At 32.1% G+C, this 14,251-nt stretch overlaps 1 protein-coding gene across 1 annotated transcript in view; it reads right to left on the bottom strand.

Moving 5' to 3' along the window:
- Window positions 1–14,251, bottom strand: part of LOC139513012 (uncharacterized) — a 45,731-nt gene that overhangs the window by 22,942 nt on the left and 8,538 nt on the right. The window contains exons 7-14 of the mRNA XM_071301070.1: window positions 13,230–13,353; window positions 9,774–9,846; window positions 8,521–8,712; window positions 7,214–7,340; window positions 5,409–5,525; window positions 4,803–4,912; window positions 4,031–4,149; window positions 3,545–3,690 (exon numbers count right to left, since the gene is read on the bottom strand). Of these exons, the coding sequence (XP_071157171.1) occupies window positions 3,545–3,690; window positions 4,031–4,149; window positions 4,803–4,912; window positions 5,409–5,525; window positions 7,214–7,340; window positions 8,521–8,712; window positions 9,774–9,846; window positions 13,230–13,353 (1,008 nt within the window). The remainder of the gene's footprint in view (window positions 1–3,544; window positions 3,691–4,030; window positions 4,150–4,802; window positions 4,913–5,408; window positions 5,526–7,213; window positions 7,341–8,520; window positions 8,713–9,773; window positions 9,847–13,229; window positions 13,354–14,251) is intronic.

Raw genomic sequence — 14,251 nt, 5'->3', positions numbered from 1 at the left:
AACCCCACTCAGGTTGACATTAATTTATGTTCAAAATGTATAATGATGCAAAAATATACCATTCGTTTCCTTGTTCTGTTCTGGTAATTGGAGATAAAATTTGGTTACAATACACTAGAAATTAACAATTAAGGGGAGCTAACTCTGTCATTTGCTATCATTCTAACCAAAGTTTATCTAAAGATTTCTTAAGTTACCAGACACGCAGACACTAAAGACCTACCATTTCTAACTCAGGATGAGTGTTACTTCAAAATAGAATGGCTGGGTAGGTGGGTTTTTTTCAGCCATGTTTTGATTTTTTTTCAAAATTGCCTGATTCTTACAAAGACTGGCACTTAAATAAAAACAAATACACTTTAAAATACACTGGATTAAATGCACTGAATGATATGGTGTTTGACTTTTCGTCTATAATCCAATTCAACACGTGTCAACCAAATGGAAATGAAAGATATGAATTCAGCACACTTATATATTACATGTGATATTAAACTACTTTAAAAGTTGATCCGATACTTCCCAAAGGGTACCTGACTTTTGCAAGAGTTTACGGGTGCGAATATTTGAAGTCAATTGAGATTATCAGATTCGTATATTTTAAAACTAGGCGTCAAATTTGATCTATGTGTAACTCAAATATGGCTTTTTTGTCATTATTTTGTGCATATGCAATTGTTTTGAAGTAAAAACGAACTCAGAAGCATTAAATGGTCAACTTTACTTATGATTGACATTCTTTTATGAAATCAAACTTTAAAATCCAGTCGTGAAGAATAAGAATTTGATAAATATTTAATCTGATATTTTAGCACCTTTTCATACACAAACAAGTATAAATACAATACCGAATTCCGAGGTTGATTAAACATTGGGGAGGCCGTAAATTGTGACATAACCAAACGCCCGACTTTATCAATGAACAAAACGAATAGAGAACAACGGTCATATTCCTTACTTGGTACAAGAAAATTGTGGGTTAAACCTGGTTTATAATTACATATTTATTGGATTGTAGGTGTTAAGAAAAAGATACACCTACCGTGCAGATGATAAACAACAATACCGATGTAAATTTTAAGCGTAACATTTATGAATTGAAAGCTTATTATAGTAAACTTTTGGGTCATATCTGTATCAGATGACATTAACAATTTGCATTGGAACATTGTTATTTTTTTATATAAAATTAAAACATTTCAAATATTATTGTAAAGGATCATCGAAATTTATGTAAATGTATCACTTTATATTCCTGTGAGTTTTAGATTTATTTTTATCACGGTTGTGAATTTAAGGCCTTTTTAGGCCCAAATATAACTGCAAATTTTAAAGTTTTCATACATATTCTTTGATTTGTCCAAACTAGATTAAGGTACAAGGTATTCAGAAAATAAAAACAAATTACACATTGAATGAGTTACCATGGCAACACAGCATGACAAAATTTACATGTTTTGAAAAATGTCTTGATTTTCCTTGTTTTTCATCATTTTTTTAAATTAAATCAAGGTATGTGTGCACCCGAGGAACAAATTAAAATTTAATGAGATTATGTCAATAGTTATCATAAAGCTTCTGTTAAATGATTTTTTTGTTTCTTACCTTCGCACGATGTTTCCATAATACACCTTATCGCTAGCCCCGGCTGACCCGGCCGCTTGAACTTTTACGCATACAACAATCACTTTTTCATTGTGGCGTCAGATATTTTGTTTTATGATGTAAAATTTTTGCGGGAACCTATGTGATATCCAGTAATAGCGGACATGTAGCGGTAAGTTATATCGAAACGACGACAGATAAATTCTGTATTTTTCGTCGTTTTTGTGAAAACAATACATATTATGACGCAAGTATGATGTCATCAGATAATTTTTTTTATGTTTTTCGTTTATATTTTTTGACCCTTTACATTTTTAAACATTATGTGCAAATTTGAGACAGTTGTCAAACGTTATATTTTCTTAGTTCAAAACCGGGCCTTAATGCCTCTCAAATAAATGAGCAACATATATATAAGTATAGCTTCGCTTGATCGGGGTATTATTTTTAACTAAGCTTTAACTAGTATTAAAGATCATTGCTTCGTTAACAATTAAGCGCTGCTAGAATCTACAAATTCCCTTTTTCTTTATTCTCCCTTTTTACGTAAGTCTCATTTTTGAGTTTATAAAAGGTAAAATAATCTTCACTCTTTCCAACAACAAAGAATGTCAATGAAATTAAGATGAACTATTACGTGACAAGTTTGTATTTCTACAAACCTCGTGACTAATGCTATACGGTTAGACATACCGGATAAAACACCATAAATATTCTCAACAATTTCAAGCTTAATACATTTGCAGTCTATTTTGCAGCTCTGAGACAAATTGCCAAATGTGAAATTATTCCCAAAATGAGTAACAATCAATCCATTAATGCATCATTTGGTAGTGCTAAACATCTAAATTTTTGTAACTGAGTCTTTTTTTCTTTAAAATGGCACATCCTCATGAAAAATGCATCAAATGTTTGAAAAGACAGAGTTACTAAGAAGTTATAAGCATATGAAAACTTCCAAAATTGACACTAAAAGAGGGACGAAAGATACCAAAGGGACAGTCAAACTCATAAATCTAAAACAAACTGACAACGCCATGGCTAAAAATGAAAAAAACAAACAGAAAAACAATAGTACACATGATACAACATAGAAAACTTAAGAATAAACAACACGAACCCCACCAAAAACTAGGGGTGATCTCAGGTGCTCCGGAAGGGAAAGCAGATCCTGCTCCACATGTGGCACCCGTCGTGTTGCTTATGTGATTACAAATCCGGTAAATAGTCTAATTCGGTAGGTCACATTCATGAAAGGGAAGGGGATTGTAGTTACGACGTAAGGAACATATCCGATATCATTTGTGAAACGGTTATTCTATAACGGTCAACCAACTCGTGATGGCGTCCGTAAAATTTACGAAGGGATGATTTCAACTTCACCGTTTGGAACTCTTGGTTTAATATCTTCCTTGTGAGCAGTAACCCTCTATCAAGAAAATTATGATAGGAAATGCAAACACGGGAATATCGTATTAATTGGGAGATATATACCCCGTATGCAGGTGCTGCTGGAATGTTGCTACTTAGAAATGGAACTTTTACAAAACCCATAATAAAGACATAGTTCTATGAAAAAAGTTATTCCATTTTATATAAATTCGTGCCATTTTAAGCAAAAAACCCATTTTTAGAAATTTATGTTTTTATAGTACTATCAAATGATGGATTGTTCCTCATTTAGGAAATAGTTCCCCTTTGGCGAATTTTCACCAACCTGTTCAGCTCATCACCGTACACAATACCAGTAAAAATAATCCATAATGAATACTGGCTATGGCTTTTAATTAATCCTTATATACTATGATACAAATTTATGTAAATATTTATTTCGAACAATCATATGAGGAAACGAATAGCCTTCTTTGAAATAGTATACAACTAGATAGCATTCAGTTACTAACACATTACATGATACTTATATATACTTTTAACCGACCTGTTCCAATTGATTCTAATGTAATACTGAATCCCCGTGCAGTCGCCTTATCACTTCCTATAAAGCTGTCAAATTTGATGATCATTGTATTCATTTCTTCGTCGGACGATGTATCCCAGACTTCATGGTCCGAAGTACCGCATCGCCTAAAAATAATAACTATTTATATGTTCATTAAGTTTTAGAAAATTGTAGTATCATTTGTTAAAAAAATATTTTTCAAACAAAGCTATCAGGCAATCAACAGCAGGAGTTTTAATAACTGCAATGATTATGAAAGTTTGAAGGTCACAACTTTGAACGCATTTAGCATTTTTGAAAATTTCTAAACGATAAAAATTTGACTTCGACAGTGTTATCCTTCTTTGTAAGAGTATCTATGAATATTTGTAAGTTTGAATATCTTTATGATTCCATTGTTAACTTAATTACATAAGCAATTTTCGTATACAACTTTGTTTCATACATATAGATTACATAACGTACTCTGGACCTTTGTTGGCAAGAAGGTCATAAACTATTTCTATCCAGTGATAGCATGCATTGCCGTTATTGCTTATATTCATATCGGTAACAGTTGCTCTTATATGGTTGCCAGGATCTCCCTATAAAATAAAGACTTTAAATATCTCATTAAAGAAATTATTTGGATTATAATTTGCTAAAAAAGACGTGTATTTCGTCTACATATTAAGCATAATTTAGAAGATGTGATATGAGTGCCAATAAGACATCACTCCATCTAGATCACAATGTATAAGAAGTTGATAACTATAGGTCAAAGTACGGCCTTCAACACGGAGCCTTGGCTCACACTCGAGCAGCCGAAAACTTGTCATTCGTATTTTACATACAAAATTAGCTAAATCTTACAAACTTCTGATGAAACTAACTTTAGTAGATCCTTTTTTTTTATCAAAGGTGATAATCAGGAGTTCCAATACCACAGTAATATGTACACACATACCACTTTAACATATTTTTAATACTGTATCCAAATAGTAATACAATACCACTGCCTATTATTTGTTTTATTAAAGTTCTGTATGATGATTTTATTCAAACCACTTGGTCGATGGCATTGCTGGTGGAGTTTTTATTCCCCGAGGGTATTACCAGACCAGTAGTCAGCACTCCTGTGTTGACATGAATGACCATTGATATGGTCATAATTATAAATCATCTGTTTACAACACTTTGATTTTTTTAATACTACTGTAATGATTTTAATATGGAGGTTATTATTAATTATAGATACCTGTATTAACCATACGCATTCCAAACCGGTGTCATAATTCGATGGGTAACTTGGTGACGTCAGGACATATGTTTGACCACCTATTATGTTTATAATACCTCCACAATTGGCTAAAATTAATATCAGTACTTTATATCGTTTCTTTAATTCAAAATTTCCACCATTTCTATCATATTTCCACATTAATATATAACAACAATTTCTATATCATTTTATTATTCATTTTTTGTCTTTAATGTGTGCGTCAATTCGGTAAACCTTTAATTTGACTTATTAATTTGTTTGATACCACTGATGGTAGACTGTCAGTCTTCGAGTGCATCATCAGCTCATTGGTCAGTACCTGGCAACTGACTTGATATATAATATATGTATTTTTCTTAATCCCCGCTTTGATATATTACGATTCACTAAGAAAATTCCAAATCCATCAGGCAGTACTGACCGTGTATCAACTACACTTTACTTTTTATTTCCCTTCATTCAGATAGCTTCTACCACGAAAGAGTCAAAACATGTATACTAGTATACATGTAAAAATGTTAAAAAAAAATCATGGCATAACGTTTGGTTTTATACACTTTATACTCAGATTTTATTACGTACCGGTACTTGGATCAAGTTGTTGACAAACAGTACCCATTAAAACTGCAGGACAAGAACATGAACAAGTTTTATCAACAAATCCTCCATGCTGACAGGTAGGTGGTGAGACACACGAATCTAAAATAGAAGTACAGATAAATATCTTATTGGGGTTACTTGAAAACAGACCGAGAGACCTCATGGTCCTTTTTTTATATAAAAAATAACTATTATAAAAAATGCGAAAATCTGATAAATTTTTGAAATTTTATGAAATAATACCCGTAATAAATCTCAAACAGTTACATGACAATTGTATCACTTTAACACATAACACATAAGGAAATTGTTCGGACATTTTGTTTTTCATTGGAGATAGATATTTATTTTTTCGTTGATTTTTAGGAATTCCTCCTATGTGTAATATAGTTTACTATATTCATAACTAGTTAGATAAGATGTAAAAGGGTTTATTGGTATTTTGGATTAAGATTTATTGGTTATGAATGCATTTGAATTGCTTTGGCGATTTAAAAGGCAGGGTTCCGGCTTGTTATATCAAGAAATTGTTCAACTATCAAATCATTGAATGTGCTCTTAGAAACTACAAAGTACAGTTTACCATTAATTGTCATATTGGAATATGGATCGATCATATAGGTTATGTTCATTTACATATTACGATGTGTTGCACAATTTTGTGTATGCAAATGTCTGATAAAACATATAAGATTATTATGTTATTAAACATTGTTCGTGGAGAGAAAAAGAAGTTCCTGCTAGCAACCAAGCCTAAATTATAGTTAGGTCTTATTTATTTAAAGAAATTAGTAAGAAACAATTCAATTTCGGGCGAGTAGGCGATTGAAAAATTGAAAAACTATGAATTATATGTTAAGGAACGACAACCTTTAGATAAAAATATCTAAATATAAACACTTAACAATAACAAAGTGTCTATGAAATACGTCAAGAATTATATATTACTAGTTAGATAGTTATAGATAATGTTGACAAGTGCAATAAATAAGATTTTTTTTAAATCTTTTGATAATCGTATCCTGCGTATTAAATTCAAAGATATGTTCATTACTCAGATATGATTTTGTGGTTTTAATGTTCGATAACATGTTAAAAGCGAAACACAGAAAAAATATTCCTTTTTTATAAGGGAAAATGTTTCGGTAAATTTTCTGATCATTAAATGTTTGAAACATTCAAATAACTTTACTAAGAAAATGTATTGACCGAGCCAGATTTAAAATTAAAAATCTGAATTTGTTTCATTCACTCATCTACATCTCGTTTACCTTAATCTTTCATCGTATACTTAAATTGCACATAGAGTTTATTGTAAAGGAGGGGGCGAAAAATACCAGAGGGACAGTCAAATTCATAGATTGAAAGGTAAGCAGATCCTGCTCATTATGTGGAACCGTCGTGTTGATCATATTTTTACAAACGCGGTAAGTATTTTCATATGGTAGGTCATATTCGTGGAAAGGAACATATCCGATAGCATCTGTGAAACGGTTATTTCATAACGGTGATCCTATTCGTGCTGGCGGCCTTCACATTTACGAAGGGAAGATTTCAACTTCACCCTTTGGAACTCTTGGTTTAATAGCTTCCTTGTGAGTGGCAACCCTCTATCGAGGAAACTATGATAGGTCATATTACCAGAACTATCAGCTGGGAGATATATATTTTGATGGAATGTTGCTACATAGAGCGACTCATACAAAACAATTAATTCACAATGACAAATGCAAACATATAGGTTCTATATTTCAACAATTTAACAGAATAAATTGTAATATTCTTACCAGTACATCCATAAGCCGCAGTTACATCAGCAACATCATAGAAACTTAGAGTTTTACCAGTTCCTGCAAGAAACTCTTGTCTCCAGTCATGGAAGATTTCTGTTTTATCTCCATTTTTTGTGAATGCCTACAAAAGAAAGTGAAAAATAACTGCAAAGAATACTCTACCTATAAAGAAATAAAAGCCCAGTATATTTATTTCATCACACAACATATTGCTGCCTTTTGTACGAAAAAAAGTAAATTTATAAAGACAATCAAAAACGCAGGAATTATTAATTTAGCACCGTTGTGTAATGAATAGGAAAGAAAAACAAATATAATAGAGCATTTCAAAGAGCAACGTGTATGCAATATTTTTAGGCAACAGTAGTCTACCAATGTTCACATCTCGGAAATCCATGAAGTAGACAAATCGGCCCTCAAACTATAACCAGAGGAAATCTCATAAACTGAAAGAGGCGAGACACGTTAAGTTGACACTGTATTCGTCCCCTGCTATGCATTCAGTATCTGCAATCCCCCACACTCAGTTAAAATGGCATGTTAAATTACATATTAAACGATTTTGTTCTGTTGTCTTAAGATATTTGTATAAAAAGCAATCATGCACAATATGCGAGCGTCATAAACCTGGGAGAGGTTTACTTCTGAGAAGTTGGTGTTTATTGGAAATTTATATCATCACATCCAAATGTGTGTCAGTATCGAAGAAAAACTCGAGAAATGAAGTAAATCCTTTATTTTCGTTAGTACGTTAGATATATGAGATTGCACCACCGCCGGAGGAATACATATACTCATAATATTTCTAAACAAAACAGCTTATTGAATATACCTATCATAATGATTTTTTGAATTCCATCTTTTACTGTTAATGCAGAACATTTTAAAGTTCAATTTCAAATCCATTAAGTTTTGCAAATTTAACATCTGGGGCGTGGGAGGATAAAAAACAGACTTTACTTCTGATGAAAAAATCATGAACACCAGCCCTCGTATCAGCCAGATAGTCTTTCTATTAACGCAATATTTGTTACACAAACACAAGACTATCACAATCAAATGTGATAAGTTAGTAACCAAATTGTCCGCATAAAGCTTACCAACACCAATACCATATTACTGTTTGTGAAATCGGAACAAACGATAAGCTTCACATAAAGGTATATTACAAAATTAATAGCTAACTATATATGTATGTATATCTGATAATGCATTTATAAATGGAGATGTTTGTTTTCCAACAATGATACAGACACCCGAACATACAATACAAACACATGTTGATTCTAAATAAGACTTACATATATACCGTACATAACATTGGATGCTGGGTCAAATGGAGAATCAATACTTGTTTGTCTTATATAGAAGTTAGCTCCCCTTCCATCTTGTATATTATCCATGTCAACAGTCATGTAGTTATTTCGGTCCTGTCGAGACTGTTCATGCCAAGAACCAATGGCATGTAACATTTCATGAATAATTGTTCCTGTCTGTAATAGTAACAATAAAAATTGAAATATAATAGGAAATAAGAACATTATATTACTCATAGTGTCAGGGCTTATTTTGTTCATTTTTATTTGTATATTTGAATGTTATCAGTTGTTATTTTGATAACGACATTGTACGTTTTACCATGGACAGGCCAGGTCAAGTTGATCAGACCTCTTATGACTAGTCTTAACAAATCTGCTTAAAATCAAGTAATTTGCTTATCAAATATATGAAATCTCTTGGTGCTTATAGTGTAATTAAACTAACTGACGTTAGATCTGTAGATGCTTACTTTTTTCACTGCAAATAAATTGAATAAGCTGAATTATACATATCCCTACGTATTTATCACAAATTTTTAAAATACTTTTTTGCAATTATGGTTACATTTGGATCAAAATCTATAATTGAAGGGTAGGGTACAACCCCCCCCCCCCCCCCCCCCCAACCCCTAAAACAATAAACACGGACTAACAATAATAAAATTGCGTTTTTTTTTTCTAAAGACAATATTTCCCTTTACTCTAAAACCCATTGCAACCTTGTCTTTTGTTTAAATAAATCCAGTATCATTTCAATAATGATTTTTTTCATTTGGTTTGAAATTGTAAACTAGATACATTGTTTTAAAGAGGACATATTGATATTTTTGAATGTCCCTGTGGCATCTTATGCCTTTCTTTAATATAAGAACAATTATATTCGTTGATGTAAATCATATTAACACAATTTTACGAAATTTTCCTTTGATTTTAGTGACTGGTAATTTCCTTTCTCAGCACAGTAGAGTGATATGAAAAATTATCGCGTGAAACTAAGGGCACACGTGCCCGTTGTAAATGAAATTAACAACGAGGTAACATAGCGATAAACAGATTATAATTGATTATCTCAACTCGATTGATTTTTCTCACTTTCGCCGTACCGGCTCAAGCGAGAAAACCAATCTCGTTGAAATGATCAACGATAATCTATAAATATCATGAATGTTAAAACAATAAAATTATCATAAGGCTAATAATAAAAGAAACAAAAAACAAAAATACCCAGTACATACGTTTACACAGCCATTTGTCAAACCTATCAGTTGTGGAATTGCTGACATTTTTCCAACATACGAATAGCAATTTCTACAAGTAGTAAGAAAACAAATGTTTAAATGATATGTATGGCTGTAAATCTGTACAAAAAGCTTTAACAGGCATTTCATAAGGAGCTGTACTAGTATACACTATTAATTAGATACCCTTGAGTTATCACATTTAGCTCCTGATCGAGTAACTGTGGTATAGTGTTCTTGCAGTCCGTTCAGAATGAAAACGTTTAATCTGATGCCTCGTGAAGGGACATTTCAACGATTCTGCGCGATAAAAAAAACTTCGTGAGTTCTTATGAGATCTAACTGAAACTCAAATGTTTGAATCTATTATCTTATTGTTTAAAAGTAGCAACTAAACATTTTCGTCTTTCATCACAAACCACCAATTGGTAGCATCTTCATATTGTAAATATTGTTCATATGTTCAAATTGGAATATTTTTGCGATTTGACCACGTTAAAAAGTAAAATTCCCAAAATACTGAACTCCGAGGAAAATTCAAAAAGAAAAAGCTTAATCAAATGACAAAAGAAAAAGCTCAGAAACATCAAACGAATGGATAACAACTGGCAAAGTCCTGATTTGGTACAGGTATTTTTCTTATATAGAAAACGGATTAAACCTGATTTAAAAGCTAACTTAACCCTTCACATGTATGACAGTCGCATCAAATTACATTATATTGACAACGATTTGTGAACAAAACAAATAGACATAATATGTCAAAATGTCAAAAATAGGGGTACAGCATTCATTGTGGTATAATCTGAATCACTATAAAAATAAAAATAAAAATAAAAAATTTAACAAAGAAGCACAAAATGGCATATCAACCTAGTATATTAGCAAATATTAAAGACAAGAATACACAAACTTACCATAGTACAATACCACAATGACGGGATGTATAAAAACAGAGCAACGGCATATATGTATCAAAATAACATTGAAAGACATATAGACAAAGCACATCAGCACAAACGAAAGACAAAATATAAAACAGTTTTGTAATAGCACAATAACGGGATGTATAAGTACAGAGCCACGTCATATGTACCTAAGAAACACCTAAAGGCATATAAGGCATATATTCAAAGGACATAAACAACAAGAATGTGTCCAAAGTACACGGATGCCCCACTCCCACTATCATTTTCCATGTTCAATGAAACCGTGAAATTGGATAAAAAATATAATTAGGCATTAAAATTAGAAAGATAATATCATAGGGAACATGTGTACTAAGTTTCAAGTTGATTGGACTTCAACTTCATCAAAAACTACCTTGACCAAAAACTTTAACCTGAAGCAGGACAGACGGACGAACGAACCGACGAACGAACGAACGGACAGACAGACAGACGGACGAACGGACGCACAGACCAGAAAACATAATGCCCCTCTACTATCGTAGGTGAGGCATAAAAATGAAAGACAAGAATACGAGGGTTATCATAGAACAATATCAAAAGTACAAGATGTACAGATACCGATCCACATCAAATGGGTGTCAATAAACACAGACTAAACAGTAAAAGTAATATTCATAAAGACAAATAAAATACAAGTATAACACGTTATTAAGATGATTAACAGTGTCAGTACCTAGCATCTATACTTCAAGAACATCGTGTATTCTTTTAAAATTGGTACGGAATATTTATCAACATATCCAGAAATCAACGCCACTTTGCGTATTTGAATATTATACTAAAGAAATCGGATACGGGTCACGGAAATTACATTAAAATGATAGGGAATTTTGAAAAAATGTCTGTTTTAATTTTAATTTAAGTAATAGACAGGTTGCCGGGGCAGAAAATGAATATACACAACAATATACACCATTTAAACGAAACATAATGACTGTTGTTGCAAAAATACAGGTTCCTGAGCTATTTTAAAAATCGAAGCGAGAGGCTTTTAATATTGCAGTGTAAAATACAGGCTAAAATGGCTGAACCGTCAAATTTGCAGACTTCGTGTTGAAAATTGGCTACTAAGGTCATTACAAAAACAGGTTGCCGGGGTGAAATTTGAAACTTGAATTTCCAAAGAATAAGCAAGTCCAAACCTTGTATGTGTAGTCGCTGAACTCTAGGTTCCCACGTAAAGTTAAAATGTCACTATTTCAAGAAGAATAAACTCACGAAAGCACGAAAAATTCACTAAATTCGCGTTCATTGTTTTGATTTTGACCGCCTGACAACTTTACGGAAATATCAAAGTGATTGTAAATAAGGACTCTGTGACGGGCAACTTATAATATCCGTGTTTTAAAGATTTTAATGATTTTAATGATATCAAGCCAGTCAAGTTCAAACTACTATCACGTGGTACAATTCTCATTTACATATTATGAATATTAATTAGCAAAACCACTACTAATTTCTGGCTATGAAGAAGGTCTTGGCACCTTCCGATGAACTTATTTTTTAGAAAAATGACGAGACGTTCTTAGGAATGTCCCTGTTTCGTAAACTTTCTGTTCAGACACTGGTGACGTTTTACAAAGTCTGAGTAGGAGCAGCAACTCTTGAATATCGAATAAGTTGGGAAATGTATATCCCATATGCAGATGATGTTGGTATATTGATACTAAGATGTGGGAAATTGATAATTTCAAAATTGAAATCATCTTGTTTGTCATAGATTCTGGTACTGAGATGACCGTGTCTGTCAAATTCGATGTATAGGTCTAAAATGAGGCAGAGGGAGTCGTGTCTGTTGTTTCTTTAATTTAAAGTTCTGAGAGAGATATCAATGGAAACCAATCTGAAAAGTTTGGATTGTTATTGGAAAGAACATCATAAATATATCTGAAACTGACATTAAATGACCTGGCTTCTTTGAGTTTTTTGTTTTTACAAGTGTCTGAAGATACTCCGATTCATATGAAAATAAGAAGAGGTCTGCTAGAAGTGGCACATAGCTCGTTCCCATAGGAATGCCGTCAATTTAATGAAAAATTTTACCTCCAAATTCAACAAATATCAACTTGATCTGATAGAAGTTAGAATTATAAAATAGAAAATCGGGAATATTTTTAGATTTAGCGTGATAAGCTTCCTGAACTGGCGAACACATTGTGGTCCTCTTTTAAAAATTCGCTACCGCTTTTTATCCAATTTACAGGTAGAGGTCGTCTTATTTATAGCCTTACTGTGAAAATATTGTATTGTGTATTTAAGGTAAATAACATACGACAAAGTGCAAGGTTTGGACGCATGTACAACTAGTTAACCCCAACTACATGTTGTTCCTGTACCAAATCAGACTTTCTGGCACTTGCGTTCCTCGGGGTAGGTTTTAGATGAGCTCAGTTTTGGTGGTTGATGTAGTCTGTTATACTGTGCGGTATTATTCTTGATTTTTTTCTTTGACACATTGAATGATGTTCCTATATTAACTCACTTTGTATCAATAACGAATTCAACGTAGTGAATATGAGTATTGTTGTCATATGGTATCCAGTTTACACATGTTTTATCATTAAAGTCTGCTATTGCATTAATAATAACTGTTCTTTGATTAGCACCTGCAAATAAATATTTGTCTACATAATTTAATGTTTTAGGTGACTTTGCCAGGAGCAGAAAGAATAATGATACTACTGGGTTTTAGATTTATCTATAAGGCTATGTTGAAGGCGTTTTCAAATTGATTTAGTTAGAAGTATTTTACTTGTAAAAGAAATTAAAAAAAATAGATAGCCAAAAAAAATAAATTAAAAAGATATCAGAGAATAATCAATTAGGTAAATGTAATACATAACTTTATACCTTGATAAAGATGTTCTGGAGAATTGCGAGGCCTTGTTCTTATATTATGTCGAATTTTTGAATCATCATTAAAAGTTATCGTAATAATGATAACACAGAATATTGTATTTGAAGTAATATAAACTTTTAGGAAAACAAATAGATAAATTAATTTAAATATTAAGAAAAAAATAGATAGCCAAACAAACAAAACTAATAAGATATAACGAATAATAAATTAGATAAACTAAAACGCAGCCTTAACTAAAAAAAATGATTATGGTGTCATTGATATAGAACTGTAAGGGTCTGTTCAAATGTCGAATGATCGAATCACTAACTGTTTTTAGGACTCTAAGTTTTTGATTGAAGGTTAATATATGTTGCAAACATGCGCACAGAAAAGCAACTACCAAAAAGATCGGCACACATTCCATTTGATTTGCTACCTTAAATTTACACATACATGCTTCATAGTGACGAATGTGTTAACTATCAGAAGTGTTTACCGAAGTTTAAAAACTTATTTGGAAAATACAAACCAAGACTACCAGACGGAATAGAATGAACTCAAAATGGAACAGTACTAAGTCCATCTAAATGTTACCTTTGCGTCATCTCTTATAATGCACGTTACTCGAATGTTTGAAAATGAGGCTTGTTGACTGAGTATGG

The sequence above is a fragment of the Mytilus edulis genome, chromosome 2 (assembly GCF_963676685.1).
Source record: "Mytilus edulis chromosome 2, xbMytEdul2.2, whole genome shotgun sequence".
Classification (NCBI taxonomy): domain Eukaryota; kingdom Metazoa; phylum Mollusca; class Bivalvia; order Mytilida; family Mytilidae; genus Mytilus; species Mytilus edulis.
This window is presented reverse-complemented; position numbering and strand designations above follow the sequence as displayed.